This window comes from Vanacampus margaritifer, chromosome 4 (assembly GCF_051991255.1).
Source record: "Vanacampus margaritifer isolate UIUO_Vmar chromosome 4, RoL_Vmar_1.0, whole genome shotgun sequence".
Lineage (NCBI taxonomy): Eukaryota > Metazoa > Chordata > Actinopteri > Syngnathiformes > Syngnathidae > Vanacampus > Vanacampus margaritifer.
The window spans coordinates 6,770,139-6,792,657 of record NC_135435.1 but is presented as its reverse complement, the minus strand read 5'-3'; the positions used below and the strand labels follow the sequence as shown (position 1 = coordinate 6,792,657).

General features: G+C 36.1%; 1 protein-coding gene across 3 annotated transcripts in view; it reads left to right on the top strand.

Annotated features, from left to right (window-relative positions):
- Positions 1 to 1,305: 1,305 nt before the first annotated feature.
- LOC144050638 (uncharacterized) overlaps positions 1,306 to 22,519 on the top strand; it is a 37,008-nt gene continuing 15,794 nt past the window's right edge. For 2 of the 3 annotated variants that reach the window (XM_077564060.1, XM_077564058.1), the window contains exons 1-13: positions 1,306 to 1,525; positions 8,721 to 8,849; positions 11,605 to 11,851; positions 12,457 to 12,575; positions 13,579 to 13,768; positions 14,637 to 14,759; positions 15,428 to 15,451; positions 17,648 to 17,689; positions 17,872 to 17,903; positions 20,049 to 20,130; positions 20,270 to 20,401; positions 21,615 to 21,707; positions 21,987 to 22,089. In XM_077564060.1, the coding sequence (XP_077420186.1) occupies positions 1,467 to 1,525; positions 8,721 to 8,849; positions 11,605 to 11,851; positions 12,457 to 12,575; positions 13,579 to 13,768; positions 14,637 to 14,759; positions 15,428 to 15,451; positions 17,648 to 17,689; positions 17,872 to 17,903; positions 20,049 to 20,130; positions 20,270 to 20,401; positions 21,615 to 21,707; positions 21,987 to 22,089 (1,375 nt within the window). In that variant the 5' untranslated portion in view covers positions 1,306 to 1,466. Of the gene's footprint in view, positions 1,526 to 8,720; positions 8,850 to 11,604; positions 11,852 to 12,456; positions 12,576 to 13,578; positions 13,769 to 14,636; positions 14,760 to 15,427; positions 15,452 to 17,647; positions 17,690 to 17,871; positions 17,904 to 20,048; positions 20,131 to 20,269; positions 20,407 to 21,614; positions 21,708 to 21,986; positions 22,090 to 22,519 lie in introns of those variants that run through there. The other variant, XR_013293892.1, reaches the window with a different exon arrangement.

Here is a 22,519-nt window from a genome sequence, read left to right as displayed (position 1 = left end):
ATAGTCAGTGACCCCGAATGCACTGTCCATTTTACAAATATAATAATAATAATATTAAAAAAAAATTAAAAAATCCAAATTATTTTATATAAAAGTTTTTAAAGTAGTGAAAATAGTTACATTGACTGGTAACAAGTTACTTTTATTATGAAGTTATTGAATTACTAACTCAGTTACTTTTGTTAGCAAGTAATGAGTAACTATAACTAGTTACTTTTTTAAAGTAACATTCTCAACAATGTTTAGACCCCCACCAAGTTTGACACTCAGTTATGTGTGAGAAGCGGCATACCAACTTTTTACAGACACCTACTGCATAGCTGATCTGGTTGTCACCTTTCATTGCATTTTCTAGAATAATATATTTACAATAAAACATAATTAATATATTATGGCTAAATAAGCACATTAGCATTTTTCCATCTCTTGCCCTCATTTGCTCTCTAGTAAACACACACGCACACACACACACGCACACTACATATTTCCCGTAACAGCCAGTACCCTTCTTAACTCGTGAAATTCTGTAATAAAATAACCCACCACCCTTTCACACCAACATCTTAAAAAATTTATTTGTTCTGATCTTATAGTTGTCTACTCTTATATTTAAGCTAGTGTAATAATCAATATATTACAGTTTAACAAAAACAATCAAGTATTTGTGTTACTGTACGAATTTTTGGCACAGCAACAAGTGGTGGATTTGACACATTGGTTGTGGAGAGGATGGTGCTTGTTGTGCTCGGCCAGGTTCAGATTGAGCTGTTCCAACTGTCAGATTGTGTTGCTGTGGGAGGAGTTGCTGTGGCAACTGTTTAGTGGAATGAATTTAAGTGTTTCAAGTTCCTCTGGGATTTCGGGAGGCTAGCAAGCAAGCAAAAGAACTTATGTTTGAGTGTAAATCAGTGTTGGCTGGAAATGCCTGGGTGACCTAATACGCATCTGGGTGTGCTGGAGAAACGTTCCATTTCTGTCTCATTCCAGCTGCTGGAGAAAATAAGATCAGAGGGATACATATTCAACATTTGCATATTCTACTTGACCCAGGAACAATGATTCCAAAGCTCAATGTTTAGTAGGCTATTCTTATGTCAAAGTATCGTTTGATACTATAAACCACTTTTAGTTTAAAATTGTTGTTCATTGTTGGACATTTAATAATGCCCAAATAACTGCATTGTGACTACAGTTCCTTTGTGATAAACCCATCTTGCATATCACTGTGGGAGAGTCACATGACCCCTTTTGTTCAGGGAGGTTGGGCTCAGTCAACACTTGGATGAAAACCTCATGGAGGGAGGGGTGAGTTGCTGAACATAAAGACCTGAGCATGATGGGCTACAAGTACAGAGTTTGAGGACGAAGGGAGCAACTGCAGGAACAATATCCCTGAAGCGGAACCAGGATACAAGCTGGAGGCGACAAGCGTATCAGAACTGAAAAAAGGAGCAGGCCAGTCCACCATGTCACAGTCCATCAGAAGAAGAAGCTCCATCAGGCAGCTCCTGGAAAACCTCATCCAGTGAGAAAAAAAATTCTTATTCTGTTAGAATGACATCTGTAAAATATTATTTAAAGCCTAGTATAATGTTCTCATTTTTTTTTTTATCAATTGTGCTTTAAGTTTAAAAAATAATGTGGATATATAAACTATGTTCTAATTTGTTAATATGAATAGCATTTTATATACAATTTGAGAATGATTGACATCCAGATACATACATAATAACATAAGGAGTTTCAAATTGTTGTGATATTGTTAGCTGTTCCTCAGCTCAATGAAGAGGTGAGACGCTAAAATGGGTGCCTTACTTTATTCACAGCTTGTGTGAGTCATTAAACACCATGAAAGCTACCATAAATGAACAGTATAGGTTCCAAGAGAAGGACCAAATATAGTGAAGCATACAACCCTTATTTTATTTTATTTTATAGATCGATTACAGTACCTTGTTCAATTTGCCAAGGGAGATATTTTAAATAAATGACTTGAGCACTGTTTCTTTTTTCTTTAACTACTGTAACATTTAAAGATTATAATGTGAACAAGAGGATCATTAAGGGGAAAGTCAACCCAAAAAGTGTTCTTTATAATAAAATAATACGTTCTATGCAGCCCCACATATATATATATATATATATATATATATATATATATATATATATATATATATATATATATATATATATATATATATATATATATATATATTGTGTTTGTGGAATACAAATAAAGCAGCAAAATTCGCCCGTTTTTAGATCTGTGACTGTTCGATACCTTACCTATGAGCAACTGTGATGTCATTTTCAGTAGACAGCAAGTTGCAAAATGGCGGCCGTGGCTCACGGTGTAGAGACGGTCGTTTAGTAACCAGAAGGTCGCCTGTTCGATCCCTGTTATCCACAAGTCATGTGTCGTTGTGTCCTTGGGCAAGGCACTTCACACACATTGCCTTCAGTGCTACTCACTGGTGTATGGAAGGTGCGAATGTTTGGTGGTGGTTGGAGGGGCCCTAGGTGTACACTGGCAGTCATGCTTCTGTCAGTCTGCCCCAGGGCAGCTGTGGCTACTTAAGTAGCTTACCGCCACCACAGTGTGAATGTGTGAGTGCATGAATTATGTATCATTCCGTTGTAAAGTGTATTTGAGTGTCAAGAAAAGCGCTACATAAATCCAACGCATTATTATTAAAAATAGGCGACCCCTAAAATTGAAAAAAAAACTGGCGGATTTTGCCGCTTCATTTTAATTTCACAAACTAAATATTATTTAGAATGCCCCTTTTACATTAATTGGGATGCAATATATTATTGTAAAGAAAATCTTTGGGTTGACTTTCACTTTAAAAAAAGAAATGCTATTGCACAGATGAAAGTGAAAAACATTTGCTTTTGGTTTCTCAAGGATGTTTTTATTTTATTTTTTAGATTCAGGATTATGTTTTTCTGCTCTTCTTTCCGAAGTCAGTGTCATACAAAATAGTGTTTCTCTTTGAGCCCGTTAGAGTCCAGTTGTGTGCCTTAACAGAAGTTTGTGTTGTTAGATTGTTGCAGCTAAAAGGCCTCAAGTTGTAGCTGGTTTTCAGCTGTGATTTTGTTGCTAAATGAAAATGAGAACATATTGTTGCTGCTATGTAAAAAACACTTATATCCTTTTTTCCCCATTTTTTTTTTTTACACGTACAATTTTGGGATGTCAGTTTCGTCCCAAAAAAATTGACATAAGTGTTTTTCACATAGCAGCGACGATATGTTGATAAATTGACACCTTCTTAAAATAATCGCCTAAGTCCTTTTTTTCCCGTATTTTTCAGGAAACACAAAAAATTTAACCACCAGACAGTTGATATATACATTAAAGTATCACTCAGGATAGATAACGTTGCAGAGGTGAAACTTGATCAACTCCCACAGTCCAATAACATGATTGTCAGGTTAATAGAAGACAAGTGATAGTGAAAATGGATGGTTGGCTGGATAAATTCATGAAAATTGATGCAAAATACCGGCAGGGCCTGCTTTACCCATTAGAATCCTGCAGGCACGTGCAGAGGCGGGGCTATGGGTGCCGGGGCACATGCCTTTTTGGCACTGATGCCCAAATTGCCCCTTTGTCCATGTATTTATTTATCTATTTTATATTTTAAAAAATAGTTTATGAAAGTAGTTTTGTTGCTTTTCAAAACTAAAATTCAGCAACATAATTTACATGAAACAAATTATTATTACGTTATCCTTGGATGACGTCATACTACGAGATGCGCCCCATTCTGCCAGGTCGCTCGCCACTACACCTGCGGTCGGTAAGTTGGTCTCTCTGTTTGTATTTACGTAGTCTCACTCATAGTAAACAAAAGCCAAGGCCATAGGATGCAGAAAACCCAAGCAAAACTGGTCAGAGTAAGGTCCTAATAAGAAACAGGTAGAAATGTGTTCATAAATTAGGGGGACAATGAAGAACCCAAAAAAAAAAAGAATAAAAAAAACAACAATCACAGAATTTTTTCAAAAACAAACCATGTAGCTTGCTGAGATGTGGCAGTTACAGTAATTCTAACATCTACACCTGCAGAAAAATAATAACAATTTAATGTACATTTTACATAATCATTTTTATTCATGTAAATGTGTTGTTCATAAATGATTCTTCGTACAAAAATTTCAAAACGTTTTTATGGGGATTGGCATTGGCATTGCAGACAAACAATAGTTTCATTATGAGTGATTTATTGTTTAGCCATTATTTCAATTAAGAATTTTATAATGGACACCCCCGACACACACACACGTACGCACACACATATCTACATAGACACCCTCTAACAATTTCGATTAATCCAGATACAAATCTATAAATTGATTATTGTTATTTTTTTCTTTTACTCAAATTTAGAAAATACTAATCAGTAAACTTGTACATGTACAATGTAAGATTTGCATGAAAATGTATTTATCTGAAACTTCAGGCTTATAAGCCACTGTATTTAACAAACAGGTTGGAGTCTGTTTCATGTTTGAACAGCACTGAAATAAAATATTAAGGCTTAATGTTCCATTAATATAACGTTCTTCCATGCTTAAAGTGTTAACCCTAACCCAAAGTAAGACATTTTGTTGAATATTTCCATCAAAAAGTGATATTTAAAAATCTATTTGGCCGTATATTGAATCAATTCGAGAATTGTGCACTGTAATATCGCAATATATTGCCGAATCGATTTTTTTTAAACACCCCTAGTGGATAGTGCAGGCATGTTATCATGTGCCCCCTTTTTTTGTTGCTTTGAGCACCTGCCCCTTAAAGGTCACTGCACGCCCCTGGAATCCTGTGATAATTGCCTGGAAGAGGAAAGCTTAACCAAATATGCCAACATTAAGGTACTACAATACTTAACATAGATTTCCTATTATCTTAATGTTGATTGTGTTTAAAAATATTACAAACTTCTTTTATTGTGTTTGATTGGCACTCTAATAAATACAGGCCCTATGTTTTCCATTATCGGTGCAGTGAGTTTTTTGTCTCCTCAGTTATTAGTGGAAAATGTGTGACTTCACTTCACTCTGTTCTTGGCTCAATGGCGTCTTTTATAGTTGCAATTTCCCTTATGGCAATGACATCATCTGGCAGGATCCCTGAACTCCCAACCCGCTCAGCTGCACTCAACGTCCACCCCCGCACCCCTGCAAGACACGCACTCACACAAATGATTTTCTACTGTATCATGTGTTGATATTTTGCTTTGTTTTAACTAATGGTAGCAAAATAATACTTGTAAAAAGTGTTTTACGGCCTCTTGTGGGTTCTTGAATTCAATAAAACAAGGCCTTATCACCCCTGTTTCCGTATTGTCCATGGTGGGAATTGTGATGCATATCAGAGCGATTAATACCTTAATTTACTCTGTTTGCCTCTTAACTTCCTTCATTGGCTCCAGTCAGAGATGGCCTACTCATTCTTGAAGCAAGGAACATAATGTTGCAACCATCTGGAGTGGCTTAGATGAAAGCCATCTGCCTTCTACTTAAATCCACTTTCTTAACTTATATCTTAAAATGTCTGCATTCAAAGCGAGTCACTTCAAGACTAAAAGTTTTCTTTCTTTTATTGTATATCAGTGACTGATATTGGTTCACTCATCTGATTTACACATCCAATGCAGGATTAGTTTTCACTCAGTGGCACCAGGAATATGAATGTGAATGGTTTTCCAGGGTGTAGTCTCTCTTTCGCCTGAATTCAGTTGAGATTGATTTCAGCTCCTTGCAACCCTGAACAGGATAATATGCAAAATGGATGGATGGATGTTTTGCCAACTCAGCCATATTGTACTAAGCAGCCAACAGAGACATACGGACCACTTTCACCACTAGTCCTATGGTCATCATCAAAATGTTCCTTTTCTATCACTACTACCTTTCATCCATCCATTTCGTTATGCCACTTTTATTCTGTATGCCTTGATAGGGAGTTGAATTATTCTCTCATTTACATCAGAATTCAACCCCCAAAGTCAGAAGAATAACCCACTACACGATCAACAACTTTCACTAAGTTGTAACCGTCTGAACACATATTTGGCCATACTCATTTAAATCAATGATTCTTTACTTGACATAGACCTTATAAATTCCGATTGGTGACAAAATTCCACTTTCTTTCATTCCCTAAACAATAATGAGGACCAGACAGTCCAATGGCAAGTTGAACTGTTTTCTGCTGTCTTTACTCCAACACAACAAACAGCACTGACAGACATCAAATTAACTTGCAATGAACTCATGCTTGTTATAAATATGGTCTCTACTTGCAGCTCTGTTAAATTCGATCATATCTAGGTCACCTCCCCACATAATAAAGACCACAACTTTTTTGACTCACTTGGCTCACCAGGGACAGCACCAGAGAGAGCTGATTAAGTTAGCATGGAGGAAATAGTTCATCAATGATTTCATTTATCTTCTTTATTTATTTATTTTATTTTATTATATTGATCTGAAGCGTCGTTAGGAACGGCCTTATATTGAATAGATATTCTTGGTAATATTTTGTTAAATATACAGTGCATCATGGAAATGAGTGGGGGAAACATATTAAACTGATTACGGTATAAAATTAAAGAAGAAAAAAACATGATTATGAGACAATATTCTAAACAGCAAGTCTCAGACTCTGCCTTTATTGTCACTGTATACAATACAAATAAATTTGAGGTTGCTACTCCTTTGTGATTATACATTAAAAAAATACTGCTAATGCAATAAAATGACATGAAATTAAGACAAATACAAAAGTAAGATGTACAATGCAGAAATGTTCATGTGTATAAAAACAATAAACTAATGAGTGAGAATAGTAAAAGAGTTAATACACAGAAATTATTTCACATCTGCTTGATGATTAAGGCTGTTCTTCGAACAGTTTGTATGTTTATGATTTTAGTGATAGCTTTGGGAAAGAACATCTCAGTCTTTTAATGAGCCTTGTGTGGCCTGTAACGACACCCCAAGGGTAGCAGCTTGATTAGCAGTTTACTGGGGTGAGAGTGTTCCTTGATGATGTGGCCAGCTTGTCTGCTGAAGTAGCAAGAGCAAGCGACGTACTCCAGGCTGAGCAGAGAGCAAATACAAAAAAGAAAAGTGCCTCGACACTGATGAATGACTCATATGCTGAATTGAATGCGTCCAAAGTGTTGTTCAGTTTTGTCCATGGTCTCATAGCTTCCATTGTGCAACAAGCTGCCACTAAACGTCGTTTCCATCTTTTCGTTTGTGCTTCTGACGTCTCTCGTTACACTGCAAAAACTAAAATCTTAAGATATCATTTCTTAAATTCAACCTAAATTTGCTTATTTTAATTTGACACATTATTTTTTACTTAAAATGAAATTGTCAGGCAAGATCATTGTTGTTATTTTAATATACTTATTACTTAATTATCTGATTTGATCAAGCTGTCTTGGCATTGAGTGTTAACAGCCAGTTTTAAGTACTGTGAGGATTAAAACAAGCATTTCCCACATTTTAAGATGACAAGTAACCAACATCAAAGGCCTTGAACTAGGGTTTCATGAGGGTTTTTCTTATTTTAAGATTTTGCAGAATCTAGTAATAAGATAAATGGAAAACGTATGAAAACAGACGAGTGCAATATGGTTCATTTTGTTGTATTTACTAAGCTCATTTTTCCGTCTTTCAGTACCAGAAAGAATTCAATTCAATTCCTGGCTAGATCATGACAAAGAAAATGGGACCTGTCACCTCAGACTAAGTTATCCAAGCGTAAAGAAAATACTCATGTATTTTAAGAAAATAGTTATATTTATTACAGCTTGAAAAAAGTCAACATTACTTGTTTTTAGTCTGAAAATACTATTTTCAAGACCGCAGTGGTTGATATGGGCCTAGTATTATTATCTTATTTTTCAAAATCTTACAGGTAAATTTAAGTAAAAATGTCTTTTTCTGTTGGCAGCTAATTTTGTTTATTCAAAGTAATAATTTTCTCATTTTGCTATATTTTTTTCTTACATTTTCTACAGTCATTTTTGCAGTGTAGCTTGTAAAATGGACGTAGTAAACATCTGTAACTTGCATTCCAAACAAAGTTGTAATTTTCTGATGTGAGGATTTCATCTCTAGAGGTAAATTTTATGAGGTGTTAGCACTGTTGTTTCACAGGTTCTATGTCTGAATCTTTGCCAGGTTGTTCACTCTGCTGTTTGCCTGGCATGTCTGTTCTGTTATTATATTATTTATTGTATGATCTTGGATTCTTACAGGATCTCGCTCTCTTTAACTATTTGTAAAACATGTTGACACTGCACTGCAGATGGTTCAAACGCTACAGATGTGCCATAAAAAGCTACTATCATGAAGTTATTCTCATTGGAACTGACAGTTCTGACCAGTCATACATTTAAAAGGATGTATCAAGAAGCAGTGGACAGGTTTATGTGGCTTCTTGCAAGTTTTCAAAAACACTTGACAAGAACTTTCACAGCCTTCTACGATTTATTTAATATTACATATGACCTTAAATGAGGCTAAGCCACTATACAATTTGTAAGAATTTTGTTTAATGTTGGGAAAATAAACTCCTACACAATACTAGAAACTTTCAAGCAATACTTAATATCAATTGTTCTTCTGGAAATGTTCCCAGCTGGATGGGTAAAAATAAAGTTCATAGTGCAATTGTATTTTGCTGGCTGCAGGGTGACGGCCCAGCGGAGCCTTGAGGATGCAGAGGAGGCGGAGCGAGAGCGCAGAAGAAGAACCAGAGAGATGCAGAGAGACGAAAGCAATTCGCTTCACCAGCAAAATAAAACAACATTTTCAGGAGGGTAAGTCTTGTTACGCTTCAATTTTCTCCTCTGTTCAGTATAACACACTAGCTTTGAATCAGATCTTTTCATGATCAATAACATTGGGGAACAATGTGGGGGGAAAAAATCTTGATGAGATCGGCATGCTGACAGTGTTGGGAACGTTACTTGACAACGTTACTATGAGTAACAAGTTACTCATTACTCGCTTTAAAAAGTAACTGAGTTAGTAATTGAATTACTTCATAATAAAAGTAACTCGTTACCAGGCATAGTAACTATTTTCACTACTTAAAAAATAAAAGTTTTATATCAAACAATTTGGATTTTCATTATTATTATTATTATTATTATTATTATTATTATTATTATTATTATTATTATTATTATTATTATTATTATTATTATTATTATGGGCAGCACGGTGGTTGACTGGTTAGCACGTCTGCCTCCCAGTGCAGAGGATGTGAGATCGAGTCCGGGCTTCGGCCTTCCTGGGTGGAGTTTGCATGTTCTCCCCGTGCTTGCGTGGGTTTTCACCGGGTACTCCGGTTTCCTCCCACATTCCAAAGACATGCATGGCAGGTTAATTGAACACTCCAAAATTGTCCCTAGGTGTGATTGTGAGTGTGGTTGTTCGTCTCTGTGTGCCCTGCGATTGGCTGGCAACCAGTTCAGGGTGTCCCGCCTACTGCCCGAAGCCAGCTGGGATAGGCTCCAGCACCCCCCGCGACCCTTGTGAGGAAAAGCGGCTAAGAAAATGGATGGATGGATGGATGGATGGATTATTATTATAAAGACATGCATGGCAGGTTGATTGAACACTCCAAATTGTCCATAGGTGTGATTGTGAGTGTGGATGGTTGTTCGTCTGTGTGCCTTGGGATTGGCTGGCAACCAGTTCAGGATGTGCCCCGCCTACTGCCTGAAGCCAGCTGGGATAGGCTCCAGCGCCCCCCGCGACTATTGTGAGGACAAGCGGTTAAGAAAATGGATGGATTATTGTTATTAATATCATTATTATATTTTTATACAAGGAATTCAAATTACGTCCAGGCTATATAGGGTGTTTTTATGTCACAAAAATGCCTCACTTCATAATACGACACATCATACAATAATAATAATAACAATAATACATTAAAATCGGAGTGGTGATGTATGTTCTACCAATGCCAGTTACTACAACAATCAAAATAATAACACAAATAAAATAAATACTGGATAGATGGTGATTTGTGGCACATATGTCATCTATAGGCAATTTGTAGACAGTCCTAGCCAGTCCCTCCAGGATTTCACGGGCATTTTTTATGATTGTTGCGGGCTAAAATAGTCAGACCTAACACAACTACATTTGTGTTCCCCAGTGAATTCGTTTGGTTGTTTTTGTTGCTATAATTTATCGTTCTCCTTTGTACAATCATAATTTTATCTCGGAGTTTGCTGACTTTTTAATCCAGATTTATTTTGCATCATGAAAGCCTATGATTGTCAGTGATTTTTAAACACTCACATTTTTTGTGACCACTAGTCAATGACCTTTTCAATATTATAAAATATTTTAATCTTTCAATTTGTGTCTGGACCAACTGATCGGCATGGGCGTACTTTAGATCTGCTGCTAGCCTATGACTTGCCTGTTTTGGATATTTTTATTTGTGTGCTAAAAAATTTAGATCACTAAATGATATTATTTGCTATTTGTAGATGGATGGATGGATTTTTAATCCAAACCTTTACAACCCTCAGACAACATTTTCTAGATCATGCAGTAGAACCTGGAGCATTAAATGATCTTAGCTTGAGACTGCTTTGATTGGTTTGGTTTTTAGTCAGTCCTCTTCAGTGGATAACAGAAAATGTTGGTAATTCTATACAGGAACAGTTGGATTTGGTTGTCCCAGTTAAGGCTCGGTGGAGATATCTGAAAAATCCTGCACCCTGGCTAAATGATGACCTAATCATTCTCAGAATGAGCCATAGGAAACTTGAATACCAGCGCCGTTGTTCCAAAATGAAATTTCACAATCAAGCATGGCAAAAATATCTGACCACTTATCAAGCCCAGACGTTTGCTGCAAAGTTGGATTTCTATTCTATCTTGATCAAGAAAACTTAGCAGAACCCCAAGTTTTTACTTGACGCTGTGTTTTAATTAACACAGCATCAGCATTTTGAAATCAGCGCAAATATTTCTGCACAGAATTTTTTTGTTTATTTTATTGATGTGAGAGTGAACACACCTAACTACCTTTAAAGCCAATGGAAGATGCTCCTCTCATTCCCTGGTGCAGTCTTTGACATTACGGAAGCAGAAATAGATTGTTGGTGTCCATGCTGGAGATGGATGCAAAGTACGTTCATAAGGAAGTGCAAGCAGACCTCCATGAACTGATGATGTAAAGTTACCTCGGGTGAACACTTGATCACAGATTACCGCTGTGTGGACACTTACACCCTGATTGTTGGTTAGAAGGGGGCAGCGGCCTACATCCTTGATTCACTTTTATGTTTGTGATCATTCTGATTTGAAAGGTAATAAAGTTAGGATTAGCTATGTTAATGGAATACCTAGGGAGAACAAAAACAATCATTTCAGTCACTGAACTGGTCATTTTATGTATTTACTCGGATCAGCGTTCATGTTTTGTTACAAAACATTTAGGTTGTTAGTGAGTCACTGTTATTAAAGGATGTTTTTCTCTCTACTTATGTCAAAATCAACTCATATTCAATTTTAGTGAATTTCTTTTTCACTGCTGTTGCACAGGTTAGACGAAGAAGTGAAGCCTAGTTGCTGCTTTGTTCAGGAGGAGGACGAGGGCTTCAGTGATTGGGGCCACAGGTTGGAGAACCGTAATGATCTTGAGCACTTCCGGGTCAAAGAGCAAGAACCTTTATCAACGCAGTGGGAAGCAGGTAGAAATGATAAAAAACAAGAAGATGATGACAAGCAGGAGGGATGGCAGCCAACACAAAGGAGTCGCACCCTGCAATCTACAAGTCCTCCACTAGGGGTAGGGTGCACTATTGAGTCAAACGTTTTCTTTCACTTGAGACTTTTTGCTATTATGGGTTCACACAGCAACTCATCCTCCTCCAGATTTCCTAGTCTTATGCATCTTCTGCCCAGCTACTGGCAAGTTTTCTCTGACCACATCCGTAAATCTCCTCTTGGGTCTTCCTTTTTTCCTCTTACGTCAAGTCAACATTTCCAGCATCCTTCTGCCGATATATCGAGTGTCCCTGCTCTGTATATGTCACAACCATCCCAGTCTGGCTTCTCTCTAGCGCTGTCTCCTAACCTTCCAGTTTGTGTTATTTAAAGAGCTCATTCTTGACCCTGTCCATTCTTATTCGTCCCAAAGAGGATTCAGGCATCTTTATCCCTGCCAATTCAATTGCTTTCTAGGGTAAAATGGTCATCGCTGCCGTCTCCAAATCATAAAAAATGGTTGAGTTCACTTAGCCTTTCCTTTCTCTTTCTATCACAGATCACCCACTTCCACTGATCACTTATAAACAGTCAACCATTCAACAGCATTTCAGATTTGCCTGATTTGACTGTGCAATGCATTTTTTGACTGAACTCACGTTAAACTACATTTTTCTTACATTTTAGAAAAAAGAAGTAAAGCCACCTTTCTGCACCAAAGTGTTTCTGTCGAATGATCCAAGACAACAGCAGGCCTGCGACCCACCAGCCAAAACAATACCCCGCATGGCGGCTCCAAAGATGAGGTTACAATGTGCTCTACACTCATTATCTGCTTTAGCTTCAGTTACCATGCAAAATTAATCGTACAATAGCTGAAAGTATTCTTATGCTTGTTTGCAGAACACAGGTCAAATTTAGTTTAGTGCATTTGTTTATAACAGAGGTCTTAAAGGTATGCCCATCTTGACTTTTGACAAATGTTAGGATGGTTTTCTTCTCTCCAAATGTTTGAAGGTTTCAAATTGATGAAACTAAATTATACCAAATTCTCACCAACTTGCTAGAGGAACTTTTTAACCACGTTGTACATGCTACGGAGAGCCAATACACTGTAAAAAAAAAGAAGAAAGAAATATATTTATATATATATATATATATATTTTTATTTTTTTTTTCCTAGAATAACAGAATTCTGATGTTTATTTTATTTTATTTTACAGATCTTTCCTATATTTTTAAAATAGCATTTAATTTTAAAAAATAGACTGTGATCCTATATACTGAATATAAAATAAAATGAAATCACTGTAACTGTGAAAACACATTATAAAACCTCGTTCTATAAAATAACAGCACATTTCTGCAATACTAAGCGATACTGTTCGTAATACAACGTTTACTATATTTCTAGGTAATTTAATTGTTTTAAAATGTGAAAATGTTTCTGATTAAACATTAAAAACATCCTGAAAATAAGGCAACATTTTGTTGAAATTACAACTGCAAACTGTATTTTAATTTTTTGGGGGTAAAACTGTATTTTCATGAGAAGTAAGTAAGAATAAGTTTCTGTTATATCACTGTATTTTTTTGGGCGTCCCAAATGCCGGAAATGTACTTTTTTTTTAAGTTTTTTTTTTTTACAGTATTGTTGGCGGTGGCATACACAATCAAGCATTTTCAATATATAATCCAATATTAATGAATATGTAAGTCACCTTGCATGCTCTGAGTAGCTTGAGACAGTAATGTGAAAAGTCCAATTAACGCAAGTCAATTCTATTATTTTGTTGTTTTTCTCAACAGTGAAGGGGTGTGCATGGTGAAGCAAGAGGAACAAGGTGTGCAACAGATTTTGCAGGAGCAGAGGTCAGACAATAGCAGTGACAGACCTGCATACGAAAATGACCAAGGGGAAGAGGATCTCAACTTCTCACAGGAAGAGATGAAGGAAAGGCTTGCAGAGTTCGAGGGAAGCCAGAAGCTGGCAGAAGAGGTCGGTTTTTAAATATCACTTGACTTAACTACAAATGTGACTACTGCTTGTGTTACTTGCAAATTGCAATATTCCAAGCACTGAGACACACAGGTAGATTCTCAAATGTTTTTGATACTAGTAGCTATTCACCAGACATTTCGTTTTAATATGTAATTACCTGCATGGCACAAAAGGGGAATTCTTCTTCTTATTGCTGCCTTAACTTTTGCAATGATTCTATTTTGTGGCAAATCCTAATAAATGGTCCATTCATGTTCAAAACGAGGCCAAAGGATTCTGTCTACATAGTATACCGATGCCTGTCAGTTATCTTAATGGTCAGTTTGAAATGCATACTGTTTGCATACATGGAGTACAAACTTTACTCCTCATGAATTGAAGAACATGAGCTTATTCTTGTTATCCAGCTACATGTCGGCTTCCTAGTTCACTTGATTTGGCTTTAAATCAAAAGTAGTAAATGAAAAGAATGTCCCTCTGGTATAGAAGGTGAATAAATGAGGAATGTGACTTGGCAAAAGTTCAATGAATGACAGGTTTTCATAAGGCTTTAAGTGTGGAATCACATTGTAAAACGTGAACACAGTTTGAGGTGTATATATAAAAGATGTGTACAAAGGTGTACAACACAAGGGAGGACATCTGCCATGTGTGGTGATGGGGATAGTGAATGGGTAGTGGACACATGTTTTTTTTTCTTTTTTTTGCCCTAAAAAAATGGTGGAGCAAATCAGCGAGACTGTGAAAATAATGGCAAAGGGCAAGAATAAAGACGTGAAAGATTGAAATGACAAATGATCAAAGCAACATTTCAACAATGTAATTTCTGATTATTTATCAGTATTATTTGTTGTATTTGTTGCAGAGATCAAAGGGGGAAGGATGCAAGAGTGATGAAGATAAAAACAAGCAGTCTGGCCTTTCTGTTTACAGCAGTGAAGAAGATGAGACGTTAAACTGCTATGGAGCCATGAGCCCAACATTCAAGGTACAAAGAAGAGTAAAAAAAAGTAGAAAGAAGTATAATGTAGATACCAAGAGACCTTCAATGATAAATCAAGGTTGCGGTCCTGGTTGTTATGAGTGGCAGTTTATTGGCCACTAGAGTAGCAATTAAACAATTAGACTAGGTGGGATGTGATTAGCTTTACCTTAATCAGACATCTTTGTGTAAGGCACACATTATTAGTCTATAGTAAGGTTAACATCACTTTAGGTTTCAGTATGCTGTTCTCCCATAACTGGATAAGCCATCATACTAAAAAGCTATCAAATGTAACTTCTCCTTTGGTCAGCAGGGGGCGACTCCAGTGTTTGTGTGAAAAAGTGTGTGAATGAAAATAGGCTAGCCATAAAATGATTTTCCTTGTCACTGTGACTTGAATTTACTTATAAGTCTCAGAAACTATGGCTATGGCCAATACAGAAAGATATTGGTTGGTAAATTATGTTCCAGTTCAATGAAATTATCAAATTAAGCAGGACCAATAGTATGTTTTTTTGCTGTTGAGTAAGTCAATTGATAGTAGTATAAATTATTTTTGATGTTCAATATATCTTAGTATATGTAAATTCATGTAATAAAGTGTTTCTGTCCATGATCATATTCATGTTAATAGTCACAAAATATCTCCCTCATGCTGTTTCCCTCAACAGAAACTCCTCATTCAGTTTTATCCAGTAAGTCCCTTTTACTTCCTCGTATAGTTGAGTGATGAAGATGGTGGATGGGTGTGAATGACCTGATTTGTCAAAAGAACTCAACACAAATATGTCTTTCTCATGTTTTGGGTTAATGATGTCACCCTCCTCCAGGTAGATGACAGCATCTTTAATTGCACAAACATCCTGCTAAACAGTTTGTTCAGATGTAAGGGCCTCATGTGATTAAGTGAAACAGAATCTTGTAAACATGTTCCTTAGTGAACCCAGATGTTGGATAGTCCACAATTAGAATCGGAAACGCTCTTTCCTAATTCACATTAATCAGCAAATATAAACATTTAACAGATCTGTAGTAGGATTCTGTTTGGCTGAAGCCAGCTGGGATAGGCTCCAGTGGATGGATATATATATATATATATATATATATATATATATATATATATATATATATATATATATATATATATATATATATATGTATGTATGTATGTATGTATGTATGTATGTATGTATGTATGTATGTTCGGCCAAAATAAAATAAAGCCAAAAGAATATGGCCGAAATAGTTTGTGGTGACGCAAGCAAAAAAACGCTGCAAGCAAGCGTCTGTTTGAATTAAACAGCAAACGCGGGGGTTGAGTGTCTGCCTTTTCTTCTCGCTCGCTTTTCACTGTGCCTTTACCATGCCTTTACGGCACCGGTCGGTCGCAGCAGCTCCCGGGGTCATTGCACACACCGGAGGAGAGGGTGCGTTGCTTGGTGTACAACATTTAAGTGGGTCGAAAAAAGACAGAACTGCCGTGTACTGCAGTACAGGTGAGCCACTCTTTCTCCCGGAGCGCCTTCATTTTTTTATAAGAACGCTTCCACTTTTTCCCCGGCATCCCGGTGGCCGTTTTCAATACTTTAGCTAATGCTAACACTATTGCTATCAACAGTTTCAAACACGACAGACCTGTACAGGATGCTGTGTGTGACATTGCAGTTCGTTCCCAAAACCAATTAGCTGGTGCAAACAAATGTTTTTATTTATTTTTAAACATTGGTAAATATGTGAATGTGCCGATTTTAAGTGCGCCGCACCTTGTCCCGCCGCATACCTCCGTCCACCGCCTGTGCGAACTACATTGACTATAAGGTGCAATTGCACCACCAGAAAATGCTCAACTCTCGTTTGGTGTTTAATGTACCATTAGCCAACATGTCTGCGATGTGTGCACATTCCAATTTATATTGTGCTTTTAATGCCAGTGCTAAATAAATATTTCAGAATAATATTAGAATTTTAATTAATTATAATAAATGCAATGATAGTAAAAATTGGCATACCGGTCAAATTTTTTTGGGTGTTTCGGTTTTCGGTCAAGCATTTTTCGTTTTCGGTCAAGCATTTTTCATTTCGGTGCATCCCTAACATACATACATACATACATACATACATACATACATACATACATACATACATACATATATACATATATATATATATATATATATATATATATATATATATATATATATATATATATATATATATATATATATATATATAGAGATAGATAGATAGATAGATAGATAGATAGATAGATAGATAGATAGATAGAGTTATGTATATATGTATACAGTATATATATATATATATATATATATATATATATGTATATATATATATATATAGACAGATAGATAGATGTATATGTGTGTATATATATATATATAGATATATAGATATATAGATAGAGAGAGAGAGTTATGTATATATGTATACAGTATATATATATATATATATATATATATATATATATATATAGACAGATAGATAGATGTATATGTGTATATATGTATATATATATATATATAGACAAATAGATAGATGTATATGTGTATATATATATATATATACATATACAGACAAGAAGTCCTAAATCCAATTAAAAATTTGAGCGATCACCTGAAGTGGGGTGTTCACCTTAGATACACTTCAGCTAAATCAAGGAGTGTTATGCTGATATACAACTACCTGGTAATTATTGAAATGTTATTAAAAAAAATCAAAATGTGCAGCAACAACAACGTATTAGTAAAGTGTCTGCAGCGTACAGTATATACACACACATAGGCACCATCTGATTTGTTGCCATAACAAAGAAAAATAGTGCAACAGAGCTTAGCATTGACATGCATCTCAGCACACTGTGTGTCTCTGTACAGGATGAGGCGAAGTGCAGAATACCAACAGACGGTAAATGTGTGGTAAGTTGGGATCAAATGTCTTCACTGGCTGACTGTTCATGTTGAGACATATTTTACTGCTTTGCACTTCTGTTATATTTTGTATTGTCCTCATTTTCACAAAATACTTTCACTTAACTTTATGTGATAGTGTTGCTGCATTTGTCTGTACCAATTAATCGTCTTTTGTCACATTCCTTCAGATTACAGAGCGAACAGAATCACTTAGAAAGAGGTGAGTCCTGTGTAATCCTACAACATGTAAATCCCTACAGTTAACTGGGAGGTTGGAAAACAATAGTTTCTGAAAATCAGTGTGAATAAATGGGAATTTACAGGAATTAATGTGAACTAACACACAAGCTAAAGGAACTTAGTTTACTCTAACAGGGAAATTAAATTAAAATGAAACATCTCGTGACCTATTCCACACGCTGTCCTTCCGGTAGCCTTGGTAGCATTGTTTGCCCGAAATGTAGTGTGACATGGGATTTTGTAGATTTTTTTTTTCTCTTACAGATTAAAATTTTCTAGTTTTCTAACTTTTTATCACAGCATCAGTGACGGGCAGTGGGAGTTGCTAAAACCCAGAGGTTCAAAGGTCCCACATGGTTAGGCCTGCAGTTTAACCATGGAAAGTTTCCTTCCAATTCAAAACGTTCTGATGGGCCCACCCACGTTTGTCACATTCTGTCAAAGCTTTGTATAGATTAATCACAGTTTTGGAGCACATTTCTGGTCCTGACAGTGTTGAATAAAGCTCCTCAGCAGGGCTATTGCTAATATTGGTTTTCTGTCAACAACTAAATAATTAATCCATCTCTTATGTAAACGCCAGTTTCAATGAAGTTGTAACCCCAAAAAGTTTTGAAGGGCCAACAAAAGGCTAGGAAAATTGAGGAATGCTTAAAAAATATATGTTTGGAAACGTATATTCCACAGTTCAACACATTAATTGGAAACAGGTGAGTGTTGTTAGATTAGGCTTTTAAATAATTAGATCGGTAACGTGAGCTAGGCCGTTGTGTTGCTTTGACCTGTCCTGGTTTGGCGGCTTCCTATCGATCGGCACTCTAGCACACTTATCTAGTTGAAATCAGTTCAGATCATCATTGTCACATAGGCTAGGCCAGGGGTCTGCAATCTTTTGTACTCAAAGAGCCATTTGGGAGTACCTCCTAATAAAAATAAAAGGCCTCTGAACCACAACCCTTTGATATCATATTATACACACACACACACACACACACACACACAGATACACATTTATACATATAGCAAAATTATTCCCATTTTTTCATGCACCAAAAAAAGCATTTTACAATTGGTTGATGCTTAATTTCAGATCAATACTAGTGTCTATTTGAGTACCGCTACTCGTATTTAAGAAATAAAAATGCAAACTTACCCAACCGCACTAAACGAAAAATGCAACGCCACAGATCCCATTGAGAGTCGTATACTGGATTGTGCACTTCAACTGCCCTCCTTGTATTTAAAGGGAAAGTCAACCTTAAACACTTCTTAACAATAATATGTTATATGTGACCAAACTAGTGCAAAAAATGGCATTCTGATAAATGTTACATTTGAGGAATATGAGTTATGAGGCAAAATCCATCCATTTTTATCCATCTCAAGGGGCGGCCATTTCGCTACTTGCTGTTGACTGAAGATGACATCACAGTTGCTCAGGGCTCCGGCTACAACCAATCACAGCTCACCTGTTTTCTAAAGCTGAGCTGCGATTAATTGTTACCTGAGAACTGAGGAACTGGCAAAATGGCCGCCTTCTGAGATGGATCAAAACGGCTGGATTTTGCTGCTTAACTCTTATTCCACTAATGCAAAAACCTAAGCAACTGTGATGTCAATTTTTTTGGTTTAAATTGGTATAGTTTGTTCAATATACTTCATATTTGTTATCAGCATTGAGATGACACTAAAATTGGCTTCAAAGTTGCACCAAGAGGCGTCATAGTCATGCTAATGTATTTAATATTTGTGAGTTGCATTTACTGTAGTTTTGCTGATCGCATAAACCTGCAGATAGAAAAAAACAAAAATAAAAAACAAGGTGAGGCAGGAAGTATTCTGCCTCACTGTAAGCCTTTTTCTTGTCGTAAAGAAAGCTTGAACATGTTCAAAATTTGACCGTGACAACAAAAAGGGTTTGAGAGTATAAAGAGGGTTTGAGAGAGTGTAGCAAGAGGCTTTGCAATGTTTTGCAACACTGAAGGAAGCCTGCCATAAAAGCAATACTTGTGCACACCCTCGTAAGCCTGCGCTGTTCAGTGTTTTAATTATTATTATTATGTGTAATGTCATTATTTGATGTTCAGTATAAAACAAAGCTTGATGTTTCATTTTTCTGTTGAAGCTCCAACAACAAGAAGATTGCACAACCACTTTGTATTTCCAAGATTGACAAAAAACTGCAGCAGTACACGCATGCTCTTGAGGTAAACATGCCAAGAGTGTAAATAGACTGAGACCAACATTAGATGTTTGTTTTCATATAATCTACTACTATATGTTTGACTGTGTGAAGTCCCAATTTTTGTCTGGTAATTTTTCAAGGGCCAAATTAATTCTTCACAGATTTCATCCAAGGAATGCAAGACAACGAGTCCAGTCCTGGTGGATGTGATAAGTCCACTTGCCCACAAAAAGAGTCTTTTTGAAGCTGGAATGGAGTCAAACCAAAACACTCTCTCAAACACATCACCAAAGGTCAGGTAAAAGTCTCTTTACAAGATGATAGATACTAAAGGGCTGCTTCAGTCATATATTCACTTGGCAGGTCTTTTGGTGCGATTCTGTGACCTTTGACTTTTGTGACCTTTGACTTTTGTACACTGGTGAGTGGGAAAAGAGCGTAAGTGTGCGTGGCCAGGTGTGATGATGGACTAATAACTAGTGGTCAGAAAGGAACGCTGCTCAAGTCAAAGGTGTTTATCACGAGAATGCATTTCAGTTCCATCTGTAAAAATCTGCGATATATAGACCTTTTTTTAAAAAATATATAAAGTTGTACCCCCTCCCACTGCTTTAAATTAGGAGTGTCAGGCGATTAAATTTTTTAATCGTAATTAATTGCATGACTTCAATAGTTAACTCACAATTAATTGCAAATTTTATATCTGTTCTAAATGTACAATAAAATATACAATAAAATATATTTTTTCCAAGTTTTCATACTCTTGTTAACATAAAAGTGAAAAAAAAAAGTTAAACTAATAGAAATATGGCTGCATCTTTTAGTGATTGCTACAGTAATTTCATAATAATTCATAAAATTGAGTTAACATTAAAAATATGTACTATACTGTAAAAAGCAAATGTGACATAGATTTGCGTTGAGGTAATTTTTCTGCCTCTAGATGACATAATTGCATTTGTAAGATGTTGGTGACATCTCAGTGCATTTTTCTTTTCATATCTAATCTTTAACATGAAGTAACTTGTGAAATTATGCACATTTTTACAATTGTAAAATACAACTTGACCCCAGTTCAATTTATTATTGGTAAATCTTGACGTGGACGTTTCCCAATACAGGTTTTCCAAGTAAGGAGCGGTCATTAATCGCGCGTAAAAAAAAATAGTGGCGTTACTGGCCGAAGCCAGCTGGGATAGGCTCCAGCGTGCCCCTTGTGAGGAAAAGCGGTTAAGAAAATGGATGGATGGATGGATGGAGACTTTATGGACAGTCACCCTGTATTTCGCCAGGGAATGCAAGACAGAGCCTCTCAGACTTAGCAACTGCAATTAAGATTGGGAGGAAGGGTCATAATTAGCGAAAGCTCACTTCCAGATAATGTTCATTTTTGTTTCTTCGCACATGATTAGTTGTAGTCATAGTTGGATTTATGCTGTACAGTACTTCGATTTGTACCGGTACATTCAGTTTCAAAGATCTTCACTCTTCTTTTTTTATTTCCAGGAAATAAAAGCTGGTGATGTTTTGAACAAGAAAAATGTGTGGGAGAGTTTCAGTGACATTGTTTCTTTTGGTTCTTCTGGGAGGGCAAGCAAGGTATGATTTTTTAAAATGTTTTTTTGTTTTGGATGTAATATTGCAATGTGGTACTTTCAGTGATTGATTAGTTTAGGTAAATATTCTATGCAACTTCTTTATTGAGGGGAAGCATACAAATCTTCTGTGCCATTAAATATCCATAAATTGATGCAAAGGAAAGTATATTATACAACTGAAGTTCATGCGCATTTCAAGGAATGATTAAAAAAAAAAAGAATTAGAACATAAATGAAAGTGTAATCAGTGTTTTCCCTTTCTCTTTTTAATGAACCTTAGGAATGCTCAGCTGGTAAAAAGTCCAAGTTTGTTGTGACGGCTTATGGCAAGTATGAGAAGGTTCCTGATGGTTACGGCTGTCGTGATGATGCAAACTGGACGGGTAAGCTTTGTGTTCAACAACTACCATAAACAAAGAAAAAGTCACAAGTATTCTCTGCTATGTTCTGACTGATTGTATTATTATTGTCTAAAGAATCTAGAAGTTACAGTTATTGGCGTTTTCATCTTCTTACTCAAGGTGCAATGTACTCTAAGTAAGGTCCAGCATGGGACTGAATTTCAATTTCAAGGCGTTTTTGATACCTTCCCGTGATGTTAAGTAGGGATGTAATGATATCCAAACATCATGATACGATAAATATCACAATGTCGTGGGGAGGTTGGTGATATAAAAAAAAAACCTCCAGATATTGTAAAATAAATAAATACAATTTAAAAGAAAAAAAAGCTCATATTGGGGGAAAAAGCACAATATTGTGTTTTTGTACATAATAACAGCAGTAATGGAGAAATAGGCTTGCCCATGTCAT